We start from the raw sequence: 27,020 nt of genomic DNA, 5'->3' as shown, positions 1-27,020 counted from the left end.
TGTGTTGTTGTTGTTGTTTCTTTTGTTTTATGCCAGGGAGCATCAGCATTAAGTTTCATTACCGCCCTCTACTGTGTTGGAGTGTGAACGAAAGTAGCTACCATCCCACCATCAGTTTTACAACTTTACCTATATTCTTTCCATCAAACCTGTCTCGGTTTTCGTCCAATCGTGACTGCGTCTATTAATGATATGGAGAAAACACCGATTTTTCTTTGGGGTGTCGCGGAACCTCGAAAATGACATGGGTCGGGGACTTGTTCCTGGCAAGAGTTGTTCCAAAGGGAAGTCAGATGAGGTGAAAAAGGTCAAGAGCCAAGCACGAATGGCCTGCTGGTAGAAATTGGATCGTGGCAAAAGAAAAAAAGAAAAAAAGAGGGAGAGAGATCCCTTCATTCAAATGATGGAAATAAGCGCACAGTGGTAGGGGGAAAGGAGCAGCCAGCCCTGTGTTGTTGGAAAATCTCAAGTACGTACTGCCATCTTGATACCATCTGGCAAATCGCAAGTTAGTTACATTACGGCCGATGCGGCCATAAAGCCTGTGTTTTGTGTCGATAAGACTCTTCGGTCCATTTGCCGAAACCGAGGATCTTGCACTCTGTTGTCAAAAAAGGGCGCCGATGTTCAGGTTTGGGTAACGAGAACTGTTACGGTCAATGTACAAAAGGAATCATTTGAGATACTTGTCCAGATACATTTAAAAGAAAACACAATGCAGCACACGCAGACGGCCGGGGGAATGGCGGTTTTGCGGATTTAAGAACAAAGTCAGCGTCAGTTTGATAGAAGAACGCATGCCGGAAATACAGCAATCTCAGATACACCCCACCCCCCCAAAAAGTCTCTTCAATTTAATTGATAAGTGCATGGAGGAAAGTTGGATGCAGAAATCCCATCTGTTTTTTGGCAAGAAAGAAAGACCCTTCATTTGATTGGAAAGTGCATGCACAAAAGTTTGATACAGAAATCCCACCTTCGTTATGGCAAAAAAAAAAAACTTTCTCTTCAATTTGATTGAAAAGTGCATGCAAGAAAGTTTCGGCCTGTCTTTTGGCAAAAAAAAAAAAAATAGTCCCTTCAATGTGATTGAAAAGTGCATCCAAGAAGGTTTCATCCATCAATCTCTGCTTTGTTTCCGGCAGTGCATCACCCAGTTTGCCCACAAGATGGCGTCGCGATGACATCAAACACCACCACCAAGTGGGATGAAGACTTTATTGTGGTTTCGACTCAATACATGACACCAATGCAAAGTTGCACCATCGAATTCGAGCAATCGCTTAGCAAGCCCTACCAATGCGTTGGTTGAAAGCAAAGTTGCGCCATCAAATTCACTCCATCGCGTTGACTACCTTCCCTCCACAAAACGTTTGGCAACACCCCCGATGCTAAAGTTCAATGATATAATCAAGTAGAATACAATTGGAATAAGTAGAAGACAAAAAAGTTGCACCATCAAATTCACCCCATCGCTCGCGTTGACCATCCCAACAAAACGTTGGCCAATCCCCCCCCCATGCAATCAATTGTAAATAACAGCATAAATGGAGTCAAACATTGAATAAGACCCAAAAAAAAGCGCTTTCCCGCTCCACTCGCCCGCTGCAAACAAGTCAAAGGCCAACCGCTCAGGCGTCACGAGTTGTTGCCCTCCCTGGCGCCAGATGGAGGTTTTCCATTGGCCGAGGGTCTCGTGCCGCCGTCAACGCCGCCGCCGCCGCCGCTTCTCCCGATCCGCTTTCCGTGCTTTTTTTTGGGAATTGCTGAATGAACGAATGAATATTTGGATTGCTGAACGAATAAATGAAAAAAGGAAAAATGGAAGGGCGCGCCACTCGCAGGTTGACGTCGTCGCCTCCAGGATCTCTCGTCTGAGGAAAAGCAGACAAACAGCCGGTTGGGGGGGGACAAAAAGAAGCAAGAACAAAGCAAAAAAATGGCAACTCACCCGGCGGCCGCCGGGTCTACAGCATCATCACGTAGAGCTCAACGAGGACGCATATCAGCAGCAGAGCGACGGAGGTGGACGCGCCCTGGAGGCCCCTTGCTCCCTCTCCTGGCTCACCTAGAGCAAAGATGGCAAACATTGGCGGTGGCGGGGCTTGCTCCACTGACAGACATGCAAGTACTCACGTGAATTGTCACTCCCGTCGTCATTGGTGCTGGAGCCGCCGTCTTTGCTGCCTTCTCCGTCGACGCTAAAGAAGTCGGACTTCTTGGCATTGCCATCGCAGTCGGTGGCCACGCAAACAAAGTTGCCTTTGGCCTTCGGGGTCAAATTGAACTTTGCGGCAACATCTAAGTCAACTTTGCCGTGCTGTGAAGTGACATCCGTCCCATCCTTCATCTCCCACTTGAAGCTTTGGACGTCACCCCTGGCCTCACACGTGAGGACTTTCCCTTTCCGGGTGATGCTGACGTCGGAGACGGGTTGGGGAGCTGTCAAAAACAGCAAGTCACGCTTTGCACGGGGCGGGCAAATTCAATGGGATGGTGCTTTCCAAGGGCCCCCGACTCACCTGTGTAGGTGTAGGCGAAGACCTCGCTAGGCTTCTCCTCCTTGTCGTGGCCTGTGGCCTTGCAAACATAATTAGCTTTCGCTTCAACATCCGCCTTCGGGATGGTCAACTGCTTCTGAGTTGCATCAGGTACGTCATTTTGGCCCTTGGTCCATTTGAAGGATTTGGCATCACCAATGACATTGCACTCTAAGATCATATCGCAGCCCTTTTTCCTGTTGACTGTGGCCTTGGAGATGGGAGCTGTTGGGAAAGCGGAAATGAGACTCAATTTCAAGAGAGGCCATTTGCAAATCGGTCCCGGTTGCATTGTCCTCCAAGGGCCCCCTCCCCTCATCTCGAATGTTTGACGTTTTTAACAAGGGTTTGAAAAAGTGCACGGATCAAAGGACAACAAAATAGCAGCAGTGCTTTTTTTTCAACGTGCGCCGCCTGCCGCGACGAGCCGGGATTGTTTGAGCGGCTACTTTGATCGAAACTTCCAACGGCCGCGTGGTGGTATCCTTCGCGCCAAGCGAAAGGAGCGAAAGGAGCGCCAGAGACGCGACGCCAAACTTACCTCGGACTACGACTGGAAACTCTTTGGAGAATTTGGCGTCGGTCGCTTTCTTGGCCGTGTACTTCCCGCTTTGAGCTTTTTGCAGGTTGAAGAGGCCCAACTCTTTCTTGTCGGCGGTGAACTTGGGCGGATCATCAGTCTCAGTGTCCTTGATTTCGGTTTCAGGGCTAGAAGGAGGTGCCGCCGTAAAGTGCCAGGTGACACCTGTGTCCTCGGAGTCCAGCTTGATGGAGCCACCCGGCTTCACGATGCAGTCCTCGGTTGCGGTGCAAGACTCTGAAAAAGCCCAAAAGAGTTGTATAGAGTTATTCACCTCCAAGCGCAGCCGGCCAAATCACAAAGTCCACACGCAGATGGATGTGACTGGCTCTTTTCCATCTCAATTTGCTCACAAAATCAAATGGTCGTGCAACTCACCGTATTCAACAATGATGGTGAACTTCTCGACCGTAGCTTCGTAGCTGGCCTTGTAGAAGCCAGTGTGCGCGGCTGTAAGGGTGGCAATTTTCAGGTCTTTCTTGAAATTACTCTCAGTGTGCGACATCTCAGGTGGGAGAGTGTCTTCTCCATTGAACGTCCATTTGACCAGCTTCGTAGACGTAGTTTCTAATATGAGGTTGTCGCTCTTTGCGCAGAACTTCACCTGATTCTTCACGCCTTTGCATTCTTCCGTATCTGGAAAAGCAGAGGTGGCCAGCCAGCGCATGCTCTTACTCCCACGGTGTAAAAGGACACCAAGGATTGTACAGACAGAAAGCTACTTCAGAAACAAATTGGATTCAAGGCGCCAAATAATAATCCTACAAACCCATTTTAGCATTGAGCTTTCTTTGTCATTTGTGCGCTTTGCTTTCGGCGGGCCATTTTGCCAATCGACGACGTCCAACTTCCCAAAATGAAGGGTTTTTAAGACATTGCAAGCGTCACAACAACAAAGTGGCCCTTTTTCAAATCACGCTTTGATGCAGTCCTTTGGATTGTCTTTATTGCTTGACGCTTTTCACCAACTTGATTCCACTGACAGCGGACCAAAGTGCGCGAAAGCTTTTCCTACCTGCCGAGTGGACGCAGAGGAGCAAGATGATTATCACGAGCTTCATTCTGACGAGGGGTTCCGCGTAGAAGCGAGACAGACAGAGAGACAGAGACAGACAGAGACAGACAGACAGAGAGAGACAGAGAGAGACTGGTGGCTGGCTGGCTGGCTGGCTGGCTGGCTGGCTGGCTGGCTGGCTGGTTGGCAGGTTGGTTGGCTGGCTGGCTGGCTGGCTGGCTGGCAGGCTGGCAGGCTGGCAGGCTGGCAGGTAGGCTGGCTGGCTGGTTGGTTGGCAGGTTGGTTGGTTGACTGGCTGGCTGGCAGGCTGGCAGGTAGGCTGGCTGGCTGGCTGGCTGGTTGGTTGGCTGGCTGGCTGGTTGGCTGGCTGGCTGCTCCGACTCAACAAGCGAATCAAGTGACGATCGGACGCGAGCGCTCCCTACTAGGCGCAAGGTGCGTGACGTCACGCCGCTTTGACACGCGGAGCCCACGCGCGCTTAGCTTGATGTCAAAGCGTCTGTGAAGGCTTGCAAGTTGTTGCAAGGCGACCAACTTTATGACTGCCGTCCGTCATCAGTCAAGTAGTTCAAGACACAGGCAAATGAGTCAGCCAAATGTGCAAAATGGCGCGCCACGCTTTTTTTGGAGTCGGCTTAAAATCGTCACAATAAAGTACCTGTCTTCTGATCTGAAAAAGAGGAGTTTCGTTTCTTATAGTTCGTCCATCGGTTGCATAAGATAAAGTCGGTATTGGCACGCATTCTTTTAAGTGGATTAAAAAGAAAAAAATTAAATACACACACACACACACACACACACACACGTATATATATATATATATATATCATGCTTGACTTTGTTATCGTTTGTGCGGAGGTTGCATAACATAAATTGAGTATTGACACACATTCTTTGAAGTGGATTCTAAAGAAATAAATACATAAAAAGCAATACATATATGTATAATATACATATACATTGTATATGTATATTTATTTATATATGTGTATATGTATGATACATATATCTGTACATATGTCTGTGTGTGTGTGTGTACATATATTAGATATATATGTTATATTATGTATACATATTAGAGTATTTTATATTATTATATATTATGTTCTGTATACATATTAGAATACTGCGATGTCAACGTTTGGAATCGCACTCATAAAGACAGAACGTCCGTTTCGCTCCAGCGTGAGCGACATTGTCAGAATTCAAAGCCTTCAAACGAATGGCTCGCTTTGTGATCCGGCCCGCGGTCCGCACCTTTGACAGCCCTGTGCCTTTGCATCAGAGGACAAAGGCAAAGCTGAAGCCCTCGACTTCCCTCGACCCCACTCCAGCAAGTGTTTTTCATGCCAAGGTTGCATCATCGTCATGACTGCTGTTAGCAAAGTGATGGACTGCAAATCTTCATTCTCATGCTTGCTCGCCGCGGGAGTCATGCGTCCGCCGAGATCATGACACAAACACACGCCATTTGTTGCCTTTGTTTCGTCACGTATGCAAAGGTTTGGGCAGCCCTGATCCTATTCAGGATTTTCCTGGAGGAATCATTGCTTGTTCATTCCAGTTCAATGTATCAGACACAGTGATCCTTGAGACGTGAAATGAAGTTGACAGGAAGTGTGCAATGGAACAAAATGAAGTAGGCAGCTTGCGTGCATCCATTTGGCCAGAGAAAATCCTCCTTTGGCAGAAACAACAGCCTCGAGAGGCTCCCAGTGAGCCAGAGTCCAGATTCTGCTGGACGAGAACATGTGGACCCTTCTTCTTTACATGAAATGGACCGGCCGGCCACTTGCAAGCTCTTCTCTTCTTTGCATCTCCTCTGACTTCAGAGCGGCAACGTGGGAGCCTCCCTGAAAACAAAGATTGTTCAACGTCGTGGTTCAGGGCAAGGATACGGAAAAACAGCTAGCGCAGAGATTTCAGCTGTCACTGTCAGCGAGCGAGGAACATAGTGATGCTACTTAGCCAAAGTCTGCTTCATTGTCCATTTCTTCACATGCACACAAAGAAATCGAAATTACGTTCCCACTATCCCACGGTGACAAGACATAGTCCACAATATACTCAAGGGAAATGTGCTTTCGGCAGTTTGCAAACATATAGACTCCTAATCCTATCAATGGAATCTTCAGTAGTTGCATGATGGGCGCTAAGGAAAGTGAAGGCCACTGCATGAACTTATTTTCTACAAAGTGTTGGTGGAACATGATGTCCCAGACAGGGAGGACACCTCATTTGAACATCTCGAGGCCGGCGAGGAAGGAGAATAACATCTCGCCCTGGTGCTCGTACCTAACCGCCAGACAGCTGAGGCCGGACACCTGCACTCAGCAGCAATAACACCCAGACGAGGAGGAGATGGCCATCCACCAATCATCACGCAATGTTTGGCCTGCTTGAATATTCATATTGTCTTTCTTTATAACCGGGCAACCCGGAAGAATGGGTTGTCTCTTGATGGTCACAAGAGCACACGAGTTTCGGTGCGAGGGACCCAGGCGCCTGTATTAGTTTGCTTTGTCAGGAATAAACAATTGATCTACCGGTCTTCTCTTTGACAGAACGAACTCGCAAAATTGGACGGTGTGGATTAGGACATAGCAACGCTTGTGTTAAGTGTTGATCGCAATTTGGAGTCAGATCAATAACTCAAATTCCTAGCCTAACAATCCATACAAGTGAACAACACAAACAAATAAAACCAAGAAGGCACAAACAATGAATAAATAAGAGTGATGAATAATTAAATAATAAATAAACAAACAACATAATAAATAAGAGGAGCAAAAACGGAGCAAGTGTGCATACAGCAGACAGTCAGAATATAGCGCAAAAGTACAGGACGCTACGTAGGTCGTGTTCTTTCTGGAAAAGGACCAGCTCCTAAAGCGTGAGTGACATGGCACTTTTCTGTTGGGGTGCCCAACTTTAGGCAGCGGGCTCCTTGGGTCATCTTTCGGTCAATCGCGTAAACTCCACTTTGCTCTTTTTCTCTGCTACCATACGACAATGTACTGAAGTGAAATTGACGATCCCGACAACCGGTCATTTTCCCAATGGAACATCTCGAAAGCAATCAGGGGTGCCCCAACCACTGTGAATAACACAATCCAAAGAACTTTGGAGAACACCCGCCCAGCACTCGGGTGACTGCTAGCGGCCTCTCTCTCTCTCTCTCTCTCTCTCTCTCTCTCTCTCTCTCTCTCTCTCTCTCTCTCTCTCTCTCGCTCTCTCTCGCTCTCTCTCGCTCTCTCTGTCTCGGTTGGATGGCAAATCGCTTCGTATTTGTGCTTTGCAACATTTTTGAACGTCAACAGACTGGTTGAGTTCAATCTTTTCATTTTTCTTACGTCCTAATCCTTCTCTCACCTTTTCCGTCCCATTTCAATATGGCTGAAAGCATCTGTGGCTAAATGGCTTGCCTTACCAAAGACTTTCAGAAAGTCACTGTGCCCTCTCGCATTGCAGCTTGCTCAGTGTATTGAAGGAAACCAAAACATGACCACCTCTCTCGCTGGAGAAAAGCCCCCCCCCCCCACACACACACGCATGTTTTGTTGTTGTCGAAACATTCCATACGCTTATTCGTGTGCTGCCTACAATTTATTTGCAGGCTTCGGTATGACCGTGAAAGAAAAGTGATGCAAACAGTCCCTCAACTGTGAGCAAAGCAGCAAAAGGAAAAACTCTGTTGACAAAGACTCGTTTTGAAAAGTCAATTTGTAATGAAATTATGTGAAAATGTGAAAAAATGATTTTGGGGTTGGTCCATCTTATGTTCAAAAATAAATTTCACTTCATTCATTTTTTCATTCATTCATTCATTACCGTGAAAGAAAAGTGATGCAAACAGTCCCTCAACTGTGAGCAAACAAGCAAAAGAAAAAACTCTGTCGACAAAGACTCGTTTTGAAAAGTCAATTAGGTTTTGTGAACGTATTCTACGAGAAAAGGCCAATATTGCGGCAGTGCTCTCTTCCATTATATCCCCCCTACCCCACCTGGCTTTGGGGGGGGGGGGGGGGGGGGGGGGACGGCTGGGGACTCGGCCTGGGCCCACAGGGCGGTCGGGTTCCATTCCTGCAGGGACGGGGTTCCATTGGGTGGCGCCGTCGTGTGGACATAGGTGGTATTACGCTCTCGTCTGACCTCACTCGCCACGGCTGAAATGCATCGCTAAGAATCGCAGAGACGACTTTCTCCACCTAAGCCAAAGCTTAGAAAAAAAGTGTTGGTGGTCAAGACTTTTTCTAAGGATTCCTCGAAAATTCTACGTGTGAAATACAACCCAACTGTGCTTGGACGGCGCAAATTGTGAAGCCACTTTGATCGTTTCTTTCATTCAGTCATTGCCTTTGCCCACGAACCAGTAGAGGGGGCCACACGCTTTGACGAAACTCATAGCACTCAAGTCCAAACCAAAAGCAAACCAACAAAGGCCGAGACAAGTTTGCACTATTTTCTTACTAACATTATATTTTTACAATTTAGGGGCAGAACTTCTTGAGAGTCATTACAGCGCAATTGCATGATAAATACACAAAGGACATGATGTTGATTTGTTTCACGTAGGCAACAAACATCCCATAAATGTTTGTAAAAAAAAAAAGATGGTCGCTTTTTAAACTTGTTTTTATATAAGATGTAATTTTTTAATGACTCTCTAGTCATTCTTCACTCAGGATGCAGAATTTGTGTATGGAAACCACAATAATGAGCCTAGCTTTGGTTGCCTGTCTTTGGCATTCTACATTTATAAATAATAACGCTCACACACACACACGCATACACACACACACACACACACACACGCACACACACGCTAAAGCAGTGTTAGTGAGTGAGCGAGTGTGCGTGCGTGCGTGCATACACTGCGCCGCCGTGAGGTGATGAACAAACCCCGAATGGGGCGGGCCGGTTGAGAAACAAACAAGGGCGTGTTGCTTGCGCGTGAATTTACGTGTATGATAGGGTCTATATGAGAGTTGTCAGGCGGGGGTTCGACTGCAAACTGTCGGTATCCTTCTCTAGAGCTTCGCGCACCCGACTGCAGCAGGTGAGTAGTAACACGTATAACGGACGCCTGCCTCCATTGCGTTTTTTCTCCTCGTCTCGTGTAGCGTCTGAATTTTTTGAGACGTTCACAACCGCGTGCATGCAGGGGAAGGCGAGGCTGTATCATTTGCAGCCTCATTATCATCTTCATTTGATGCAAACAAGTGGCGGGAGGAGAGGAGGAGGAGGACGTGAATGTGATGAAGGTTGGATGGCAGGAAGCACTTTTGATTACGCGCGTGTGCGTGCCGTTCATCCATAATCGTCTTGCCTGTTGTGTGCGTGTGTCTTTCAATGTTTGCTCACGCACCGGACAATGAAATGCAAAATGATGTCATGTTTCCTTTCAATATTGGCACAAATGTGTGTGTGTGTGTGTGTATGTTTGGCCAAATTACGTTTTGTTTATTTTGCGTGCAGGTGGATATTCGTCATCGTGCGTGTATGTCAAGTAAATCGCCATTTCGAGGAAGTCCTAACTATTCCGTTTTTTGTTTTGATTTTTGTTTTTTAAATTAATTCAGCCCCTGAAGCCAGTTTCACTTAGCAGAAGAATATTTGGTAGAAAAGACGGTCACGGTGAGACCCACAAAAAAGTCTCAAGAAGCATCAGCACTTTTTGGTTTAAAGCGACCATTTTAGGGGTCATTTCCAATAATCCTGGCTCCTTCCAATCCAGCACTTGGCGGCAATTTAAAATTTGGTAAACATGTCTATCATGAGTTAACCCACATAAATGTTTCAAGAAGCCATGTCAATAAAGACACTGATCGTTTGAAACAGCCATCTTTGGCGTCATTTCCAATGATCTTGGCGCTCTGGAAATTTGTTTATAGATCCATCCGGAAGAAAGTGCGGCTTTGCGACGCAAAATTTGCCAGGTACGACTATTTTGAGTGGAGCCCCAAAAATGTCTCGAGACCGCGGGTTCATGCGGAGATTTGGGGCAGATGTCTCATTCCAAGCAAATTCTTCCTCTGTGTTTTGTCCACTTACAATCACATTTTGACTACCTACTGTACATAGCACACTGATGGACAGGAGTCACAGTATCCTGTTCCTGTTCCAGTTGTGGATGGAGCAGCTAAGTTGGATGAGAAATAAATGACCAGTGTGAAATATTTGCTCATTGTGTAATTCTTTCATAGTATAATCCTAATAATAATAATACTATGATATCGTTTCTGTTTTAGTGCTATTGTTGTCTGTACTCATTCCTCCCATTACTGCCGGCTGCGCCACATGACCGCATGAAAAATTCACACGCTCATCTTTTTGCAATGAGGTCTGAGTGTCAGCTCTATCTTGTGTAAAGAAGAAAAACAACAGCAACAAGAGCAGCTGAGTTGACAAAAGGATGAGTCGATTTGTAAATCCACTCGTACAGCGAGTTTCAATGTTCCCATTGAAAGCAAGTACCCTTTATAATATCGAATGTAACGTCATGTCATGCGGCATTTGTGTGTTGCATAAGTGGGTGAGCATTTGGCCGTGAATTGTGGCCTACAGCAGCTCCTTGGGAGACGTGCCAAAATTGTGATCCAATAAACAAAAATCTACAAAGGTGGCTCTGGTATGGAAAGAGAAAGAAGGGCTCTCAAACTCCAGTCCTAGGTGTGTTTAACGAGGGAAACTTGGAAAACATGTAGGAATGCGGCCCCCGAGGACTGGAGTTTGAGACCCCTGTATTAATTTGTACAGTCCCTGACAACGAGAAGCATGAAGGCAAGAAAGAAAGATGTCATTTTTTGAAAGAAAGGATGAATGAATGAATAAAAAGAGGATTTTTAGTGGAGAGAGAGCGGTGCTTTGCTGTCTCTTCCCTGGACATTTTGGTAGCAGATCATGTGACAAATCAGAATCAGCTTTATTGGCCAAGTTTGTGCAAGCCAAACAAGGAATTTGAATCCGGTTGATCTCAGCCTCTGTACAACATTTAAGTGACGAACAACATTCAGGTGACTAGCAATATTTAAGTGGCGAGAACAGGATATTATTGCCCGGTGATGTCTCTGAGACATTATGAGTGGTCTGAGCTCATCAGAGTGATGTCATCATTGTCATGATCAAATCTGATCTAATTCTATGCATCTTTTTTTGCGGCAGGTCTATCGAGAGATTCTAGCGCAAGAAGTTGCGGAGGAGGCTTCATGCTAGCTCGTCTTTGACATCCAAGGATACAATTCAACACACTCAAAACCTCAAGATGGACTTTGTGATGAAACAAGCTTTAGGTGGTGAGTAATCACCGAATCGTTTTAGCTTATCATACTAAAAAGCTACTTGTTAGCGTTGAGCAAATCTAATCGAAATATTTGGGGTTTAAAAGGTGGTGCTCCCCAGCACTAAAGAATCCATCGATCTTTCCTCAGCCAGGAGACGATACAACATTCGTATTCAGGAACCTTGCCCCGACCGTGACCCATAACAAAGCATTCAATTTTAGAAGTCCTCCATACAGAAACTTCAGAAAACAAAGATTTATTATGGAAACGTGAAAAAAAATTCCTGGGAAAATAGTAATGACTCTTTTTAAACCAATGGTTTCATTAGAAGCAAGCCCAGCAGTTTGTGCAAAACTATTGTATTTTCCAAACTATAAATCCCAGTTTGTTTTTCATAGTTTGGTCACTCGGGAGCGAATTATGTGTGAAATTATTATATACACATTCTATCATCTCGCATGTTATTTTCACACTAATCCCCAAGAGGGCGCGCGCTAGGGTGCAATAACTAGAACTGCAACTGACGAAGAGTCTGACGTAAGCCACGTAGAAGAGTAAGCACTGCATCTTCTACTTCTGGGGTTAGCGGAGTTTTTTCTAAGTGACTCAGATGATAAAGATATTGTTGGATTTAATGATTTGGAGTGACGTGGATGGTTGGATAAACTTGCTAGCATGTTATTTATGCGAGAGTTATTTGAATAACTCTTAATATGTTACGTCAGGCACGTTCCCATTTTCTTGTTTATGTAACTTGCTAGCATGTTATTTATGCTAGAGTTATTTGAATAACTCTTAATATGTTACGTCAGGCACGTTCCCATTTTCTTGTTTATGTGTTTATCTAACGTTAGCATACCGTGCCTTCAGCCTGTTGTTGCCAATTCTATTTTTATATTAAATTGTCTTTAAAGAGGACTCGGTTCTAGGACGGTTCTTGGTGTTGGATTTGATCAAATAAATTTCTCCCAAAAATGCCCCTTATACTCCGTTGCAATTTATATATGTATTTTTCTTCTTTATGATGCATTTTATGGCTGGTGCAATTTATAATCCGGAGCGATTTATAGTCCGGAAAATACGGTCATCACTACGTTGGCCTCGCAGCAACGTAGAAGCAAACAAAATGTCAAGATCAACATGCTCAAACAACCACAACACACACACACGTGTGTTACCTCCAAAAATAGAGTAGATTCCTTCTCTCGCTCCTCACCCGGTGGCGCAATCATTCGTTTTCTCTCCTTTGTTTTCTTCCCCTCCACTCTCTTGGTGCTTGCTCACGTGAACTCTACTTGTTTCGTTTATAGACGTATATGCATAAGAAATCAGCAATGAATGTGCACACAAACATACCTTGAAATAGCTATCGATATTGTTGTTGGGTCTCTGGAACAGATTCATTGGATAGACAACATTTCCTGTTGTGAGCTGATCTTTGAATAAGTGAGGGTGCACAGCCGCCATGGCAATGGTTTCCCGTTTCCTTCCAGCAGGATATCAAACACATTTTCTCATAAAGGCCTCCAAGGATGGAAACTATGTTTTGTCATGGGCAGGAAGAGTCCATCTTTGATTTCCTATCTTTTGACCAGTGGACTGAAAATCAATCAATAAATTAATCCATCCATCCATCCATCCATCCATCCATCCATCCATCCATCCATCCATCCATCAGTAGCATGTTGTGAAAACGTCCTTGCAGCAATATCTTAACGTACACAAAATGTACATTAGGCAAGACCTGCAAGATGATCTGTGATCATTTGTCTGCAGGCCCAATCATTCCTCCTCATTTCCTGCTCGCTTTTCTTTATCTCATCTTACCCCACAGCAACCCAGGGCCTGCTAGCAGCTGTCTGGCAGCTTCCTGCTACCACACAGAGCAGACGTCCGACTGGATCGAAGAACTGCTGATCATTTGACAGATAAAACCATATTATTTTGCCTAATCATCTTTTTTTGATTTAATTCCACACAACGCAAGTGCTCTTCAGTTGCACGAGAGCTTCTTAGAGCCACACTTTCAATGGAGTAGTAACAGGGAGCACATCAAATATCCTCCTTTCTGCTAATGCTAACGAGGTGGAAGGAGTGGAGGAAGAAGAGGGGTCACATCTCTGATGTAACTGTTTTCCAGAAGCTACTGGCCCTTTCACGAAACCCGACATAACTATTTTTTACACCCTTTTCCCAGGTTGCAGTCTTTTCTTGAAGGCAGCAATTGTCAACCGGTGGTCCGCGGCTCTCTAGTGGTCCGTGGCGGTACTGCAGGTGCTCCGCAAATTTGGAAACGGAAAATAATTGTAACGCTTTTAAAAATAAAATTGATTCATGATTTAGACTTGACTTATTCTCCATCCAAAACCCCTGCTGAATACGCCACTGTGGAGAGGAGGCACAAAGGCAATTTTCAAGGCGAAAAGGAACAAGTTGCTCCTTTTAGACGCCCCCTCAAAGACGGCTTTTTGTTCGTCTAAGCCGGTACGGAGAAAAAAGCTGAATTGAAGGCGACTTGTGAATTGATACAACCTCTGAGGTGGGATCGGAGCTTTAATGCAAGGAATGACAATTCACTGCTAACCCAAACGTATCTTTGACGTCTATAGCCGTCATTGGCCGTGAATGAGTTGCTGATGCTTGTATGCAGTCCACATGTGATGTGATGTTTGTTTTCGCAGCTGCCAAACACCCGCAGCGGACAGGCTGACCTTAGCCCCAACTCATGCTGAGCACTGAACCCATCCCCGCCTAACCCCGCTTTCTCACCAGCTGAGTGTTAATTTGTTACAATCGCTTCTGTTGCAGTTGCGAGTCGCCACAGGCGAGACAAAGCCTGATGATAGTAATGACGATGACGTTGACGAGTGCTTCTACAGCCATCACAATGAATACATCTCATACTATATTATATAGCATACACATGCATTCCATTTTATTTCCATTTCATATATGAATTAAACAGTGCGTTATATGAATTTCTGTTACATGCGCCATGGAAGCATTACAATATACATTTAAGATATGGTAAAATCGTGTATGAATGATATTACGTACCTATAATGACTGTTGCATTTCATGCATGCATACATTACTTGCTTAAGAAAAAATGTTACACAAACAACATATCTATTCTCCATTTCATTATAATTACCGTATTTTCCGCCCTATAAGGCGCACCTAAAAACCTAAAATTTTCTCAAAAACCAACAGTGCGCCTTATAGTCCGGTGCGCCTTATATATGGACTAAATTCCTAAATTTAAACTGGCCCAAAGCATTGTGTCATGAAATCAATCATAAGTGGCCCGCTGAAGACTATGAATCATGACTCAAAAAGACTATGGATCATTATTTTATGATTATAAAGTAATTTGTTCCGTCTGAAGTTGAAATAAAAAAGATAAAATGGAGAATGATTTGATTTGGATTAAAAATCTGACATGATGCATTAATGGTGCGCCTTATAGTCCGGTGCGCCTTATATAAGGATAAAGTTTTAAAATGGGCCATTCATTGAAGGTGCACCTTATAGTCCGGTGCGCCTTATAGGCCGGAAAATACGGTATATACATACATTTAACTGGTCCATTAATTGGGCACAGCATGTATGTAGTAACACACGTTTAATATGTCATTCAACATGCAATACAGTAAAGTGGTTAGCACGTCCGCCTCGCAGTTCACACGGTGTTGGTTCGATCCCACCTCCGGAGTTTGCAGGTTCTCCCTGTCCCTGTGTGTGTTTTTTTCCGAGCACTCCGCTTTCCTCCCACATCCCTAAAACATACATGGTAGGCTGATTGAGCCCTCCAAATTGCCCCCTGGTGCGAGCGCGGACGGTTGTTCGTCACCTCCGATTGGTTGGTAACTGGCGGTACAGAAAATGCATGGATGGATACAATACTATAATAAAAACAACAATCATGTTGAATATATTACATCATATTATACGTATGTTCCACTGCAGCTCATAAAGTCATTTCTAGAAGGTTTGAGATGTTAGATGCTTTGGTGTGTTTGCGCAGGCCAAGATTGATAGTATGATGCAGTTGTTTTGTTTCTCTGCTGCTTGATCCATGATTCATACACTCAGGTGGTCCTGTATTTACGATCGACCCCAGTCGGGTAATAACAAGGCGCCATCGATGCACCACCAAACGTGGCACAAACTGTCGTTCCTCCATCACCTTTCACTGTCGTTGCTTCTGTCTTGGTGCTGCCGCTCAGGTGCCACCAAGGACATGGGCAAGATGTTGGGCGGCGAGGAGGAGAAGGACCCTGACGCGGCCAAGAAAGAGGAAGAGCGTCAAGAGGCCCTGAGGCAGCAGGAGGAGGAACGGAAGGCAAAACATGCCCGCATGGAGGCTGAGAGGGAGAAGGTCCGGCAGAGCATTCGGGACAAGGTAGGGCATTTTCCTAGTGTTAACTGGCTGGGCAAGTCCACAGTGTGCAGTGGTAACTATCGTAGCATATGCTTATGCTAATGTCCGGCACTGGCTACAAGGTACTAACACCTCCCGAGTTAGTCTCATAAACATGGTCACTATGGATAATGCTAACTTTCCTTTGCTGCTGTCACTGCTAATGCTAACCTCATGGTCACAATGGACAATGTTAACTTTGCTTTGCTGTTCTCATTGCTAATGCTAACCTCAATGCTAGTTTTACATAAACTTGTATGTTCAAGCGGAATGCTAATGCTACCGTTATTGCTAATGCATGTGTGGTTAGGGATTATTGTGGACTTTTTAGTGGGCTATTCACTGGCTAAGGAGATCTGTTTTTGGTTTTAGTACGGCCTGAAGAAGAAGGAGGAGAAGGAGGCAGAGGAGAAGGCGGCGCTGGAGCAGGCCTGTGAGGGCTCTCTGACGCGTCCCAAGAAGGCCATCCCCAGAGGTTGTGGAGATGATGACGATGATGATGACGAGAGTATCCTGGATACTGTCCTCAAGTTTCTGCCTGGCCCGCTGCAAGACATGTTCAAGAAGTAGACCCGGAAGGAAAACTGGGGAGGGGAAGTGAATTGGGGGGAAAAGATGATGCATCTTCAGGGAGGCATGGTCTTGCCAAGCTGTTGGAGGATTCACGCTGCCTTTTCTCCAACTTTGTGTTTTTATTATTATTTTTCTATTTCCTGCAACATTTTTGGGTTATTTCATTTGATACTACCAGGCCATTTGACTGGTTGGCAGTCACCTGTCACTCGGCAGACGGTATACCAAATCTCAAGTTGAAAGCTTTTTTTTTTTTTGTCTTCGCCGCTGATGGATGCGGAGAATGTAGGTCAACATGTTGCGTCAAAAACGAGCCATTTGAAAGCGTAAACGGGAAAAAGAAGACGGTATGATCCCTCACGAACAAATTGGCTTTTTATTCGTTTGCTAAACTACCAAAGGTTGGGTCAACTTGAGCAACTTTGTTTTATGTCCGGTTTGAAAGAAAGAACAGATAATACGTACTTTTTGGGGGCTTCTGTAAATATTTGACTGCAGGACTTTCTTTCCTTACATCTTCTGTATGAGAGTGCCAACTTTATCGGAATCTGTATAACAATTAATTGCGACTTTTTAACATTACAAGTTGAAGATGTAGTGAGGTCCCCTTAGACCAGTGCTTCTCAAATAGTGGGGCGCAGTGCTATACCTGGGGGGGCGCGTGTGACCCTGGGGAACAGGCATTTTTTTGGGCAGTACTAGAATAAAGTGTAATTGCGCCTTTACTACAGCAGGGGGCAGTGGCGCTCTCATTGTTACTTCTGTCACGTTTGCGACAGTGCAACATTTTACGACTTACAAGACAAGTTAGGATAGTCACGGTGGGGAGGGGAGCCGCGAATAGTTTTCTTCTTGCTAGGGGGGGGGGGCGTAACAGAAAATAATTGAGAAGCACTGCCTTAGACAATCAACAGAAACTTAGGGAAATTTTGCGTGGCTGGAAGGTATAGGGGGAACGTTCAAAATCACTTGGCCCATAGTGACCAAAGATCCCACGTGTTATACACGTCATTCTTCTTTGAGCCACCCAAAGCAAATTATGACATCAATCTGCGCTTCAGCAGTGCGTTAGTGGTTCATTATGGGTACATTACCATGCTTTATTAGTAAATCAGCGATGTATCGACGCATAATTGCTCCATCAGCAATGTCTGAGAGGTGCATCAACGGTGTACCGGTGGTGTGTTCGGACTCCATCGGTGATGGTGCTTCAGAGGTACATGAGTATTGCATGGCTGGTGCTAGCTATAGTGGCGAGCAGGAAATATGGTAATTACTTGAATACGACGTGACGTTTGGACGAGCAAACACTGTTAACGTGGCGAAAGACAAAGAAGCTAAAGAGCTAAGATGCCTAGAAGCTTAAAGTTGTCAGGACTGCAGGAAGAAGACACAACACTTTATTGTAGTTTTTGACTAACGGTTCTAAAGGAGTAGAAGAAGACGACGATTCGCGACGTGACTACAAAGCCATACGCTTTTGACTTTTTGCAATAATTTCTTGAATGTTTTTATTGCATGTGCCTTTGTGGCCATTTAGACAACATGCATGTCGGAAGGAACCTTCATTGTGTACCTGTCAATTTGTGTCTTCTTAATACTGAACACATGTTGATGCATGCAAAACAAAGAGCAAAATAATAGGCTGATACATTTTTGTGTCTCTGTGGTTTCAGTTTGTCTTTGGTACAATAACCAATTGGTTGTGAGCATCAAGTGCCCTGGCAGTTTACACAAAAGAGACACACACACACAGGAAGTTTGGTTGCAAATTCTCAGAATGAGGCCTTGTTGCCTCTTTGCCACGTTTGTAAATTGCGGGGCGGGAGTGCACAGGCTAAAGATGCTACAAGCTAACTTGTTGCATATTTGTCTACATAAATTAGCTCACCGTGGCTACAGATTGGCTCATCCGTTGACTTCATACAACACTTTTGATGACATTCCAAAGCCTCTTTCAAATCACACTCCCCAACGAGACCAACATATTATTATAACACTTTACCTCAAATTTCTGTCTACCTTTATGCTAAAATGCTAATTGTGATGTTAGCTCCTGTTTCGAAAATGAATCATGGCGTCGCTTGTGCTCTGACTTTCTCTGACACTTGCTCAAATTCATTCAAATGTTTTGCTGTTGCATTTATTTGTTGGTGTGTGGTTCCTCTTCCACTTGTCACGTTTGCTAGTATGGCCTCTTGGATAAACCACGCGCCTTTCAAAAGGGCTATTCCGCTACTTTTTGCATACGCAGTCACACTTTAACGCTGACTGTCCCGTTGCGTTGTCTGCCAAATGATACATGTCATTCAATTTGATGTAGATTTCATTGTGTGTGGGTATGTGTGTGTGTTTGTGTGTTTGTGTTTGTATGTTTGTGCGTGCGCACCACAGCCACCTGGAGGCAGTATAAGACAAATAAACTGACAAGCGACATTACGATTCTTTGTGAAGGATATAATATACGACTGTAAGCCGGTCGGACCGTTTTTATTTTGAGGCGGCAATGTATTTAAATTTGTGTGAAATTTTGATTTGCATGAGTGGACCTTAACAAGATTATGAAGTTACATTTGCGCCCATTAACTGGTATCACCTCTTGTTCGATGGCTCCTGCTAACATGCTTTAGCCCAGGTGAGCTCATTTAGCTTTTGTTAGCATAAGATGTTTCAAATTATTACGTGCTAGCAGTTTGCTCATTGGTATAGTTATCAGCATCAACTGCCATTATTGCTCTGAACTGCCTTTTTTGATATCAAGGTTTTTACTTGTCACGTACACTTTTGTGTGATCACCAAGAAGGAATCAAACCTATCAATGAGTCATTGGTTTCTTTATTTGGAATTTGCTTTCATTCATTCAGGGTAAAAATGATTTCAGGTGAATGTCAACAATTAAGTTTGAAAAATAAAATCTGGAAAATGTGGCGATCGGTTGTGTACACGCAATGGGGTGCATCTTTACAACTTTGTTTGTCCGTTTTGAATGTCATATTAAAGAAAAAGACAATATGTTAGGTTACTTTATTTCAATATATATATATATATATATATATATATATATATATATATATATATATATATATATATATATATATAGTCAAGTTTATTTTGTTCTAATTCTATTGTATGTATTTCAATTACACTTAACCCCAAAACTGAGGTAAACGTTTTTCAAATCGGATAAATAAAAATGCTAATTGGGCGAATGTAAAAACTTCATTTCATACAAACGCTTCATCAAAAAGCCTACATTATCTTTCAACAGAAAATATTTTGTATTAAAGCCCGTTCGTTAAACGGTGTACCTAAAGAAGGATCTTAATGTTTATATATATATATAATATAAAATATATATTAAAAAAATTGTCCACTAAACCCAACCATATCTGGTTACACTGCCAATAAACAAGTGGGCATATGTCCGCACTACTTTCTAAACAGATTTATGCAAAAACAATGAATTTTGGAGAAAAACACATGCATCTTCTAAAAGATAGATTTTATTTCAGTACAACGATATACTGGAATACAAAAATATTTACTATACAAAACAAATATATGTGCTTGTGATTTATGTGGGAATGCACCTAGTTCAATGAAGCTGCTTTGTTTTATATACATAGTATATTGTTTGATACATGGAGACTGTACAGTTGTGCTGGAAACATATCATGTGAATATGAAAATAAGTTTTTCTTAATATAAAAAACAAAAACTATTTACATTATCTTACATTGTTCTTCAGACCCTTCTACATTGACTAGCTAATGCTCAATTTTTTTTCTGCAGTGACAACGCTTGTCGTTCAAAGACATCAAACGTAAAAGGGTGGAACCCATTTGACAATTGTAACCTTATTAAGCATTTGTGCTAAAGCTAACCTAGGGTAGCCTCTCCGCTTTAGTGCGCAGTCAAACTAACAAAGCTGAGCAATTTTTGAACTCTCATCTCTGACGCAACCACAAAAACGTAGCGTCGCCACGGCAACACCTTTGCTTCTACAAGCTCTGGAAGAACTGCAGTGAGAGCTCATATCCCAAGAACATGATGGCGCTCATAGGGAAGCCTCGGATGGCGTTGACAGACACACCGCGGAAGAACACCTACGCACGGACACACACAAACACATTCAGACAGACTCCAAAATGCTGTTTAAACCTATAAACCCGTTCAGACACAAAACATGTCAAAAAGGGTGTTCAAATGTGTTCAGATTAGTTTTTTAAACTGTTCAAAAATTGGGTTGAAACAACTGTACCCTTGCTGTTAAAGCACATGCTAACCTGGACTCCTTCTGTCTTGTAGCTGTGCAGGATGCAGTGAAGGACGCCGTTATACTTCCGGTGTAGGTGAGCGTCCGCCTGCAGGCGACTCTTCACTACGTCAGCAGGCGTGGCTGTCACCCAGGAAATGGAACCTACGGAAAAGAATGAAGTCGTTCACCTGGCTGAACTTGAACTCACCTGACACTTAATAAGGTGACAAAGTGCATTTCAGCTTTAACGTGGTGCAAAGTACAAACGTGCCTGAAAGTAGCCCACGTTTTTGTCTTTTGAGTAAACAAAGCGATGCGGCACGTGATTTGTCCAGTGGATTCCAGAAGATGGCTGGGGGACTGATGATACAACGGTGAGAATTAGTCAAGGGGATATAGCTCAGTGGTAGAGCATTTGACAGCAGGTCAAGGGGTCCCCAGTTCAAATCTGGCTGCCCCCTTGCAGACTCTGTGTAGGCTGAGGTGCTTTGCCCTTAGTTGAGACAGAGCTACCCTGTCTCTGGTTCTTAGTCATTAATTTATTTGTCAGGTCATGAAAAGTAGACAGGCAGGGCCTATATCTTAGTGGTAAAGCATTTGTAATATTTTTGTTTACAGCTGAAATAAACCCAAAACACTGAGCCAAAACAGTTTTGAAGTGTCTTGGTAGTATAAAATGAACATTTCTGACCTGCGAGTCCGCCAGCCAGCCAGATAGCGCAGGGGTGTGGTGCCGTGGCAGCATCTGGTTTGAGGAGTTTGCAGAAGATGGCGTAGGGCACAAAGTAGAGGGCGTAGCCGGGGATGTCTCTGAGGAGCATGGCTCCACCCCCACGGTACAAGCCCTGGAGGCCCTCGCGCTGCATGACACTGCTAATGCAGTGGAGCGGCCCACGGTAAACGCTGCTGCTGCTGCCGCCTCCGCCGCCATTGGACACATGCAAGGAACGCGTCCCCACCGGTGCTGCCGCTGCCATGTTGTGTGAAACGCCGCCCGCGAGCTGAAAGCTCTCTGACCACAAAATAGAGAACAAAACATCTTCTATTGCAAATTGCTGGTAACCATAAAAAAATAAATAACACCAAATAAGGCATTCCGGGAATGAAGCCGTCAAAAATACAAGAAATCAACATATTATATAGATTCTAATTGTTTTGAACAATTTGGAAAAAATGGAAAATACTTGAAGAAAATCGAAAATATTATGTGAGTCCCTTGCAGATATTTTGCACACTGCCTCTGCCATAAAGCAAAGGCAAACTGTCAATGTTTCACATGGCACCTGGAAATGTTTTTTTTACTCATTAACAAACGTCTTCAGTATGAAATGAAAAGTTTGTTTCATGTAAAAACGTGACAGATGAGCTTACACACGTGTGAATATGCATGAAACATTAATAGCAATTAGTCCGTGTGCGTTAAGGAACACAGCCACGTCTGCAAAACTTAATACTGTTGCTTGACATGCGATCGCAGCAGGCAGTTGCAGCTATTCAAAATTCCCATTCCAAAATATCCCAAACCAAACAAAAAAACAGGGATGGCAAATGAGCCTGCTTTTATTGCTTCCATGTGTCTTTCCTCAGCACAAAAACATTTCACATGTGGAAATCTAAACAAATCTTTCTTCCAACTCCCTGTTGCAATCAAAACTTTTGCGCAAGATATAAACTCAGATTTCCGATGACTATTTTGGCCGCTTTACATCCAAATAAACATGCAGTAGTGTACAAATTTGGGATATGAGCCGTCGTCCGGTTATGATTTTCATCCGAACGAATGTGAGTGCAAAGAGTTGATGCAGTGCGAAGAAATCTCCCCTATTCTTAAGTGAATGATGTCAGTCTGTCTGTTTTTAGAAAAATCAATATTATGGATCGAATATTTTTTCCTAATTAAAAGCACATGCAATATTGCCCAATTCTCAAATGGTTGTAAACTCTTAAAGGGGAAGTCAAGCCAAAATATTTCTTTACAATAATATGTTGTGTGCCGTGTGTGCACCACTACACACACAGCATTGTGATTAATAATGTGTTTGCAGATTATGAGTTAAGCAGCAATATTCACTTGCTTGCCGAAAATGACAGGTCTCGAATCACAACCAATGTACGCATAATTTGATTTAGCGTATTGCGTTGTTGTTCCAGTTTAATGATTTACGTTTACTTCATTTCTTTCTTTGATTTGGATACATTTTTCATATTGGTACAGGTGTGTTTGTGATCTACATCTCTGCTGACTATTATCACTTGTACTGATGTAAAGTGCTTATGCTTACCCGCTAGCACGGCGGCGTGCGTCTGCATTTGCAGCCGGATCTTGACCAAGTCGATGGGGGCGCCCAACCCGACCGACACCAGGCCGGTCAGCATGCTGGCCACCGCCACGTCGCTCAGGCTGGCGGGGTGGCGCTCGTCGCCGTAGCGACGCTTGCAGATGACTCTCTGCGAGTTGCTGTAGAAACCAAAGACCAGCGAGTTGTACGCCGTGATGGTGGCCAGGGGGAAGGACATGCCTTTGAAGAAGCCCCACGCCTGACCGAATTACAACATAAACACGGTGTTCATGGCAACACTCATAATACATTCACCAATGTATAAAAAAGATAGAAATAAATAAGTCCATTGAATTTAACCAACTTGAAGGAAGTAAAAATGGCAAACTATGCCATTATTGTGACAAATGAAAAGGTCAAACGCAAAACAACTCTCCTTTACACCAGAAGACTTTGGCAATGAACTCATCCTCAAACATCCCAACTTAAATGATCAATTTTGAAGGAAGGCGTGTCGTGCCATTTTCATACCGTCTCCTTCCTGTAGATGGTGATAATGCAGTCCATCATGTTCTTGTAGCCTTTTCCAGCCTGCAATCGCGTCTGCCAAATCCAATGGCACTCAGTCAGCATGTGCAAATTGCTATGTTTTTTTGAAGACAAAGAAAACTTTAAAATTTGTTTTTTTTTTTTACCTTGACAGTGTCCAAAGGATGTCCAACCACCACACTGGACGCCCCTGCACAAACACATGAACACAGCTACTCAGAAAGAGATGAAATAAGGCTAATTCTATGAATGAAATATCAACAATCACATCCACCTATCTTTATTGAGCAATTTTGAGAAATAGGCAAAGTTCATATTTGACAATAATGTTATTTCAGGGCCCCAACACGGCCCTGATTGACCTCAAACTATGAATAACAACATGGCAAGTGCGCCCCTATGGGCCACACATGCACAATCATGTGCACTCATATATTACAGGCACTATATTTAGCCAACTTAAACGATGAGAAATAATTAACTATAATGCAGATTGTGACAAATACACACTAGTAGATAAAATAAACAAATAGTGTTCAGGTACACAAATGATTTAAGTGTAGCCCATATTTTAACATTTTAACACACAGAGACACACACACATTAAAGTGACGGTAAAGCGAAGATGGTCAATTTTTCACTAACTAGCCCAGTTTATTTATTTATTTTTTATCAGGAGAATAAAAAATAAACACACACAAACTCATGAATGTAGTCTGCATCATATTGAGGCGCTATTTGTCCCTAATATTTTGACCTGATGGCACGCACTAGCCCGCACACACACACACACACACTTGCACACAAGGAAATATACTCACTGACCTCCAACCCATCCTGCAAGAAAATCATCCATGCGGAAGCTCTTGGAACTCATTTTTATATTTTCACTCTTCAAACTTCATCTGTGAGCACACTCACAAGTTTGTATAGCACAGTTCGCAGGTCGTCGCGTGTGTACGTTTGTGTTGTGAATGCACCAAGAAGCAACACGACCCTTTGATTGCAAAGCGCGCAGCCCTCCGCCGGGCCGACGACCAATGAGAGCGCGATCAAGGCTCTCCCGGCCAATCGTGCGCCATCTGGTCCAAGTTGCCAGCCAATTGACGCGCGATGCACAAATGAGCCATGAGGGAGCCAAGCCAGCGAAAATACGAGATAGTTGAAGATTGTTTTGTATTCTTAATAACATACCAGATCCAATAGTAAGATCCAATATAAACTATAATGAAAGTACTTCATTTTAAAAAATAGTATAAAAGCCTTTGGATTTAAAAGCTATCATATTGAACATACCAGATCCAATAGTAAGATCCAATATAAACTATAATGAAAGTACTTCATTTTTAAAATAGTATAAAAGCCTTTGGATTTAAAAGCTATCATATTTAACAGACGTGAGTTATTGATTGTTTTCGGCAATCTGACCCCAATCGACTGTTTTATGTGGACAAATGTAACCAAAACAGAAAGAGAGAGCGAGACCGCATTACACAAGAAAGGCAAAGTCAAGCAGAGGAGAAACATTTGCTAGTTGTTCTTGTTTGTATTTCTTCTCTTCTGCGTCAAATGAAGTTCTGAATTCTCAAGATTCAAGAGTTTTTTATTTGCCATGTTTGAGCGTGCCAAACAAGGAATTTGACTTTGGTAAATCACACCCTCTGTTCAACTATTAGGTGACTAACAACACTCAGGACATGTGAAAAATGGCAAATATTCTCAAACATCCCCTGATCTTAAACTCAAAGTTGAAATATTAACCAGTTGTCAGCAAGTCAAGAAACAATAGAATACGAACGCCGTTCAAAGTATTTTCTTTGTCAAAACAATCCATGTTGTGGTGAAACATCCAATAATCCAATGTGATGTTTTGCTGTATGACAGTTCAAAGTTCATTTCCACAATTGGAATCAATAATCGTGCGCATTAGCATCCTCTAGCATGTGCTGTCCTCTTGCACAAGTCGAATGGACATTTCCCAATGTGTTAGTTTATTTTGCTCACTTTTCACTTTATGCTGTGTGTGACCTTCATTGTGTTGAATGTTACGTCACTTATCAGCATAAACACAACATAAACATTAACTTGCCGACCTTCAGGTTTGTAGTGGTTACTTGTTTCTTGTTTCTTAGTTTCTACCGTATGTCTATTTCAGAGTTCTTCCTAACTTTGACTTCGGTTTGTGAAGAAGTTAAATCATTACTTTTTACTTCTTTACCTCACTTCTAGCGGCATCTATATTTACACGGGTATTTGTACTTGTACTTGCCACTTCTGAAGTTAATGTTTCAGCTCAGTTAGGCTAACTGCTCAATTGCACAGAGGTCGGCGCTTGAAAGTACGCAAACATCACACTTGGACGGAAAGTTCCATGAAAACAAACCAATCATTTATTAGTCGAAACTGTATTGTTGGCTTAGGTTTCCCTTCCTGTCTTCCTGGAAAAAAGTACACAATTTGACAAATGTGTGTATCCTTAGGTGAAGACCACCCCAAAACACACTCATTAAAGTCCCTTACGAGGTTAGACAAGAAAAGAGCCCCAGACTACAGTTTTACAAATCAAAATTAAAATTCTGAAAGACCCATGCCCACAATGATATTGAAATTAGGCCAGTTTCATTTGAAACCGATATTTTAGAAAAATTCACTCCGAATGTTGGAGACTGGCCCACAAATAAGAGAATTAGCTTAGTGCTAGCTAGCTGGTATGACACAATGCAAGACGATTTATTGGACCAAATAAAGAAAAACATCTTGTTGTTGACAAACGTATTGGGACTAACCGTTTTTTTCCATGTATAATGCGCCCCCATGTATAATGCGCACCCTAAAAATGGCATGTTGATGCTGGAAAAAACCCTGTACCTATGTATAATACGCACCCAAATTTTGACTCCTACTTAAGTCCGTGAACGTAAAATTATTTCAGAAAAAAGATCATCTTTGGGAACAACCGAATGTTATTCTGCCGGTCAGTATCACTGCGCATGCGCTAGCAACCTCGATAGCGAAGAAATGTATCGGATTTGTGTAGGGTACATTGTGACAGCAAACGAGCAGGAGATCGAGCAAGCGTCTGATACGAGAGCATTGTGTTCGTATGGAGCGTGTTTGAAGTGAACAGCAGAGAAGAAAGCGCATCTGTAATGGCGACCTCTGTATGATATCCGGATAAAAAAGAAAAAAAATTGTACCCATGTATAATGCGCACCCCAGATTTTAGGACAATAAATTAGTTAAATTCTGCGAATTATACATGGAAAGCTATTTTCAACTAAAGAAAAACATGTTTCCGTTGAGTTACACTTTGGTGGAATACGATAGATCTTCCAACAAGTTTGAGGCTTTGTGAAGCGCTTTGGATACCGTATGATTTAGATAAAGCACTATATTAATGCCCTCCCTCCGTTTAGCATCGACTATTTTGATCTAATTGGATTTTTCTTTCGTTGGACTCTGAAACGTTTTTCGAGAAAAGGACAATAAGTAATCGACTTGGGTTCATTCAGTACTCGCT

General features: G+C 43.3%; 2 protein-coding genes and 1 long non-coding RNA gene across 8 annotated transcripts; 2 read left to right on the top strand and 1 right to left on the bottom strand.

Annotated features, from left to right (window-relative positions):
- The first annotated feature begins 9,029 nt into the window (after nucleotides 1-9,029).
- LOC133161483 (complexin-2) lies at nucleotides 9,030-19,341 on the top strand. Of its 4 annotated transcripts, XM_061290041.1 has the most exons (5): nucleotides 11,298-11,430; nucleotides 13,253-13,543; nucleotides 13,616-13,724; nucleotides 14,100-15,823; nucleotides 16,214-19,341. In XM_061290041.1, exons 4-5 carry the CDS (start codon nucleotides 15,497-15,499, stop codon nucleotides 16,409-16,411), a joined length of 525 nt encoding a protein of 174 aa, XP_061146025.1. In that variant the 5' UTR covers nucleotides 11,298-11,430; nucleotides 13,253-13,543; nucleotides 13,616-13,724; nucleotides 14,100-15,496; the 3' UTR covers nucleotides 16,412-19,341. The 4 variants fall into 4 exon arrangements, with proteins under 4 accessions (XP_061146043.1, XP_061146025.1, XP_061146016.1 ...); XM_061290059.1 differs by lacking the exons at nucleotides 13,253-13,543; nucleotides 13,616-13,724 and adding an exon at nucleotides 9,030-9,194 and having other exon boundaries at nucleotides 11,300-11,430; nucleotides 15,648-15,823; XM_061290032.1 differs by having other exon boundaries at nucleotides 13,253-13,724.
- Nucleotides 19,342-19,899: 558 nt separating this feature from the next.
- Nucleotides 19,900-24,466, bottom strand: slc25a48 (solute carrier family 25 member 48). 3 transcript variants are annotated; one of them, XR_009715707.1, is made up of 8 exons: nucleotides 24,326-24,466; nucleotides 23,647-23,690; nucleotides 23,483-23,554; nucleotides 22,955-23,210; nucleotides 21,364-21,684; nucleotides 20,944-21,032; nucleotides 20,701-20,834; nucleotides 19,900-20,520 (listed from the first exon to the last, which is right to left on the bottom strand). XR_009715707.1 is itself a non-coding variant. In XM_061286653.1 (7 exons), the coding sequence occupies exons 1-7, from the start codon at nucleotides 24,375-24,377 to the stop codon at nucleotides 20,416-20,418; spliced, it is 984 nt and encodes a 327-aa protein (XP_061142637.1). In that variant the 5' UTR covers nucleotides 24,378-24,466; the 3' UTR covers nucleotides 19,900-20,415. The 3 variants fall into 3 exon arrangements, 2 of the variants coding, with proteins under 2 accessions (XP_061142637.1, XP_061142646.1); XM_061286653.1 differs by lacking the exon at nucleotides 20,944-21,032; XM_061286662.1 differs by lacking the exons at nucleotides 20,944-21,032; nucleotides 23,647-23,690 and having other exon boundaries at nucleotides 23,483-23,594; nucleotides 24,326-24,464.
- LOC133159581 (uncharacterized) lies at nucleotides 20,830-25,089 on the top strand. The gene is made up of 2 exons (XR_009715711.1): nucleotides 20,830-21,046; nucleotides 22,962-25,089. It is a non-coding gene; the product is annotated as an uncharacterized LOC133159581 (long non-coding RNA).
- Nucleotides 25,090-27,020: the final 1,931 nt, after the last annotated feature.

Source organism: Syngnathus typhle, linkage group LG1, assembly GCF_033458585.1.
Source record: "Syngnathus typhle isolate RoL2023-S1 ecotype Sweden linkage group LG1, RoL_Styp_1.0, whole genome shotgun sequence".
Lineage (NCBI taxonomy): Eukaryota > Metazoa > Chordata > Actinopteri > Syngnathiformes > Syngnathidae > Syngnathus > Syngnathus typhle.
The sequence above is the reverse complement of the archived record's forward strand: the minus strand, read 5'-3'. Positions and strand labels throughout refer to the sequence as shown.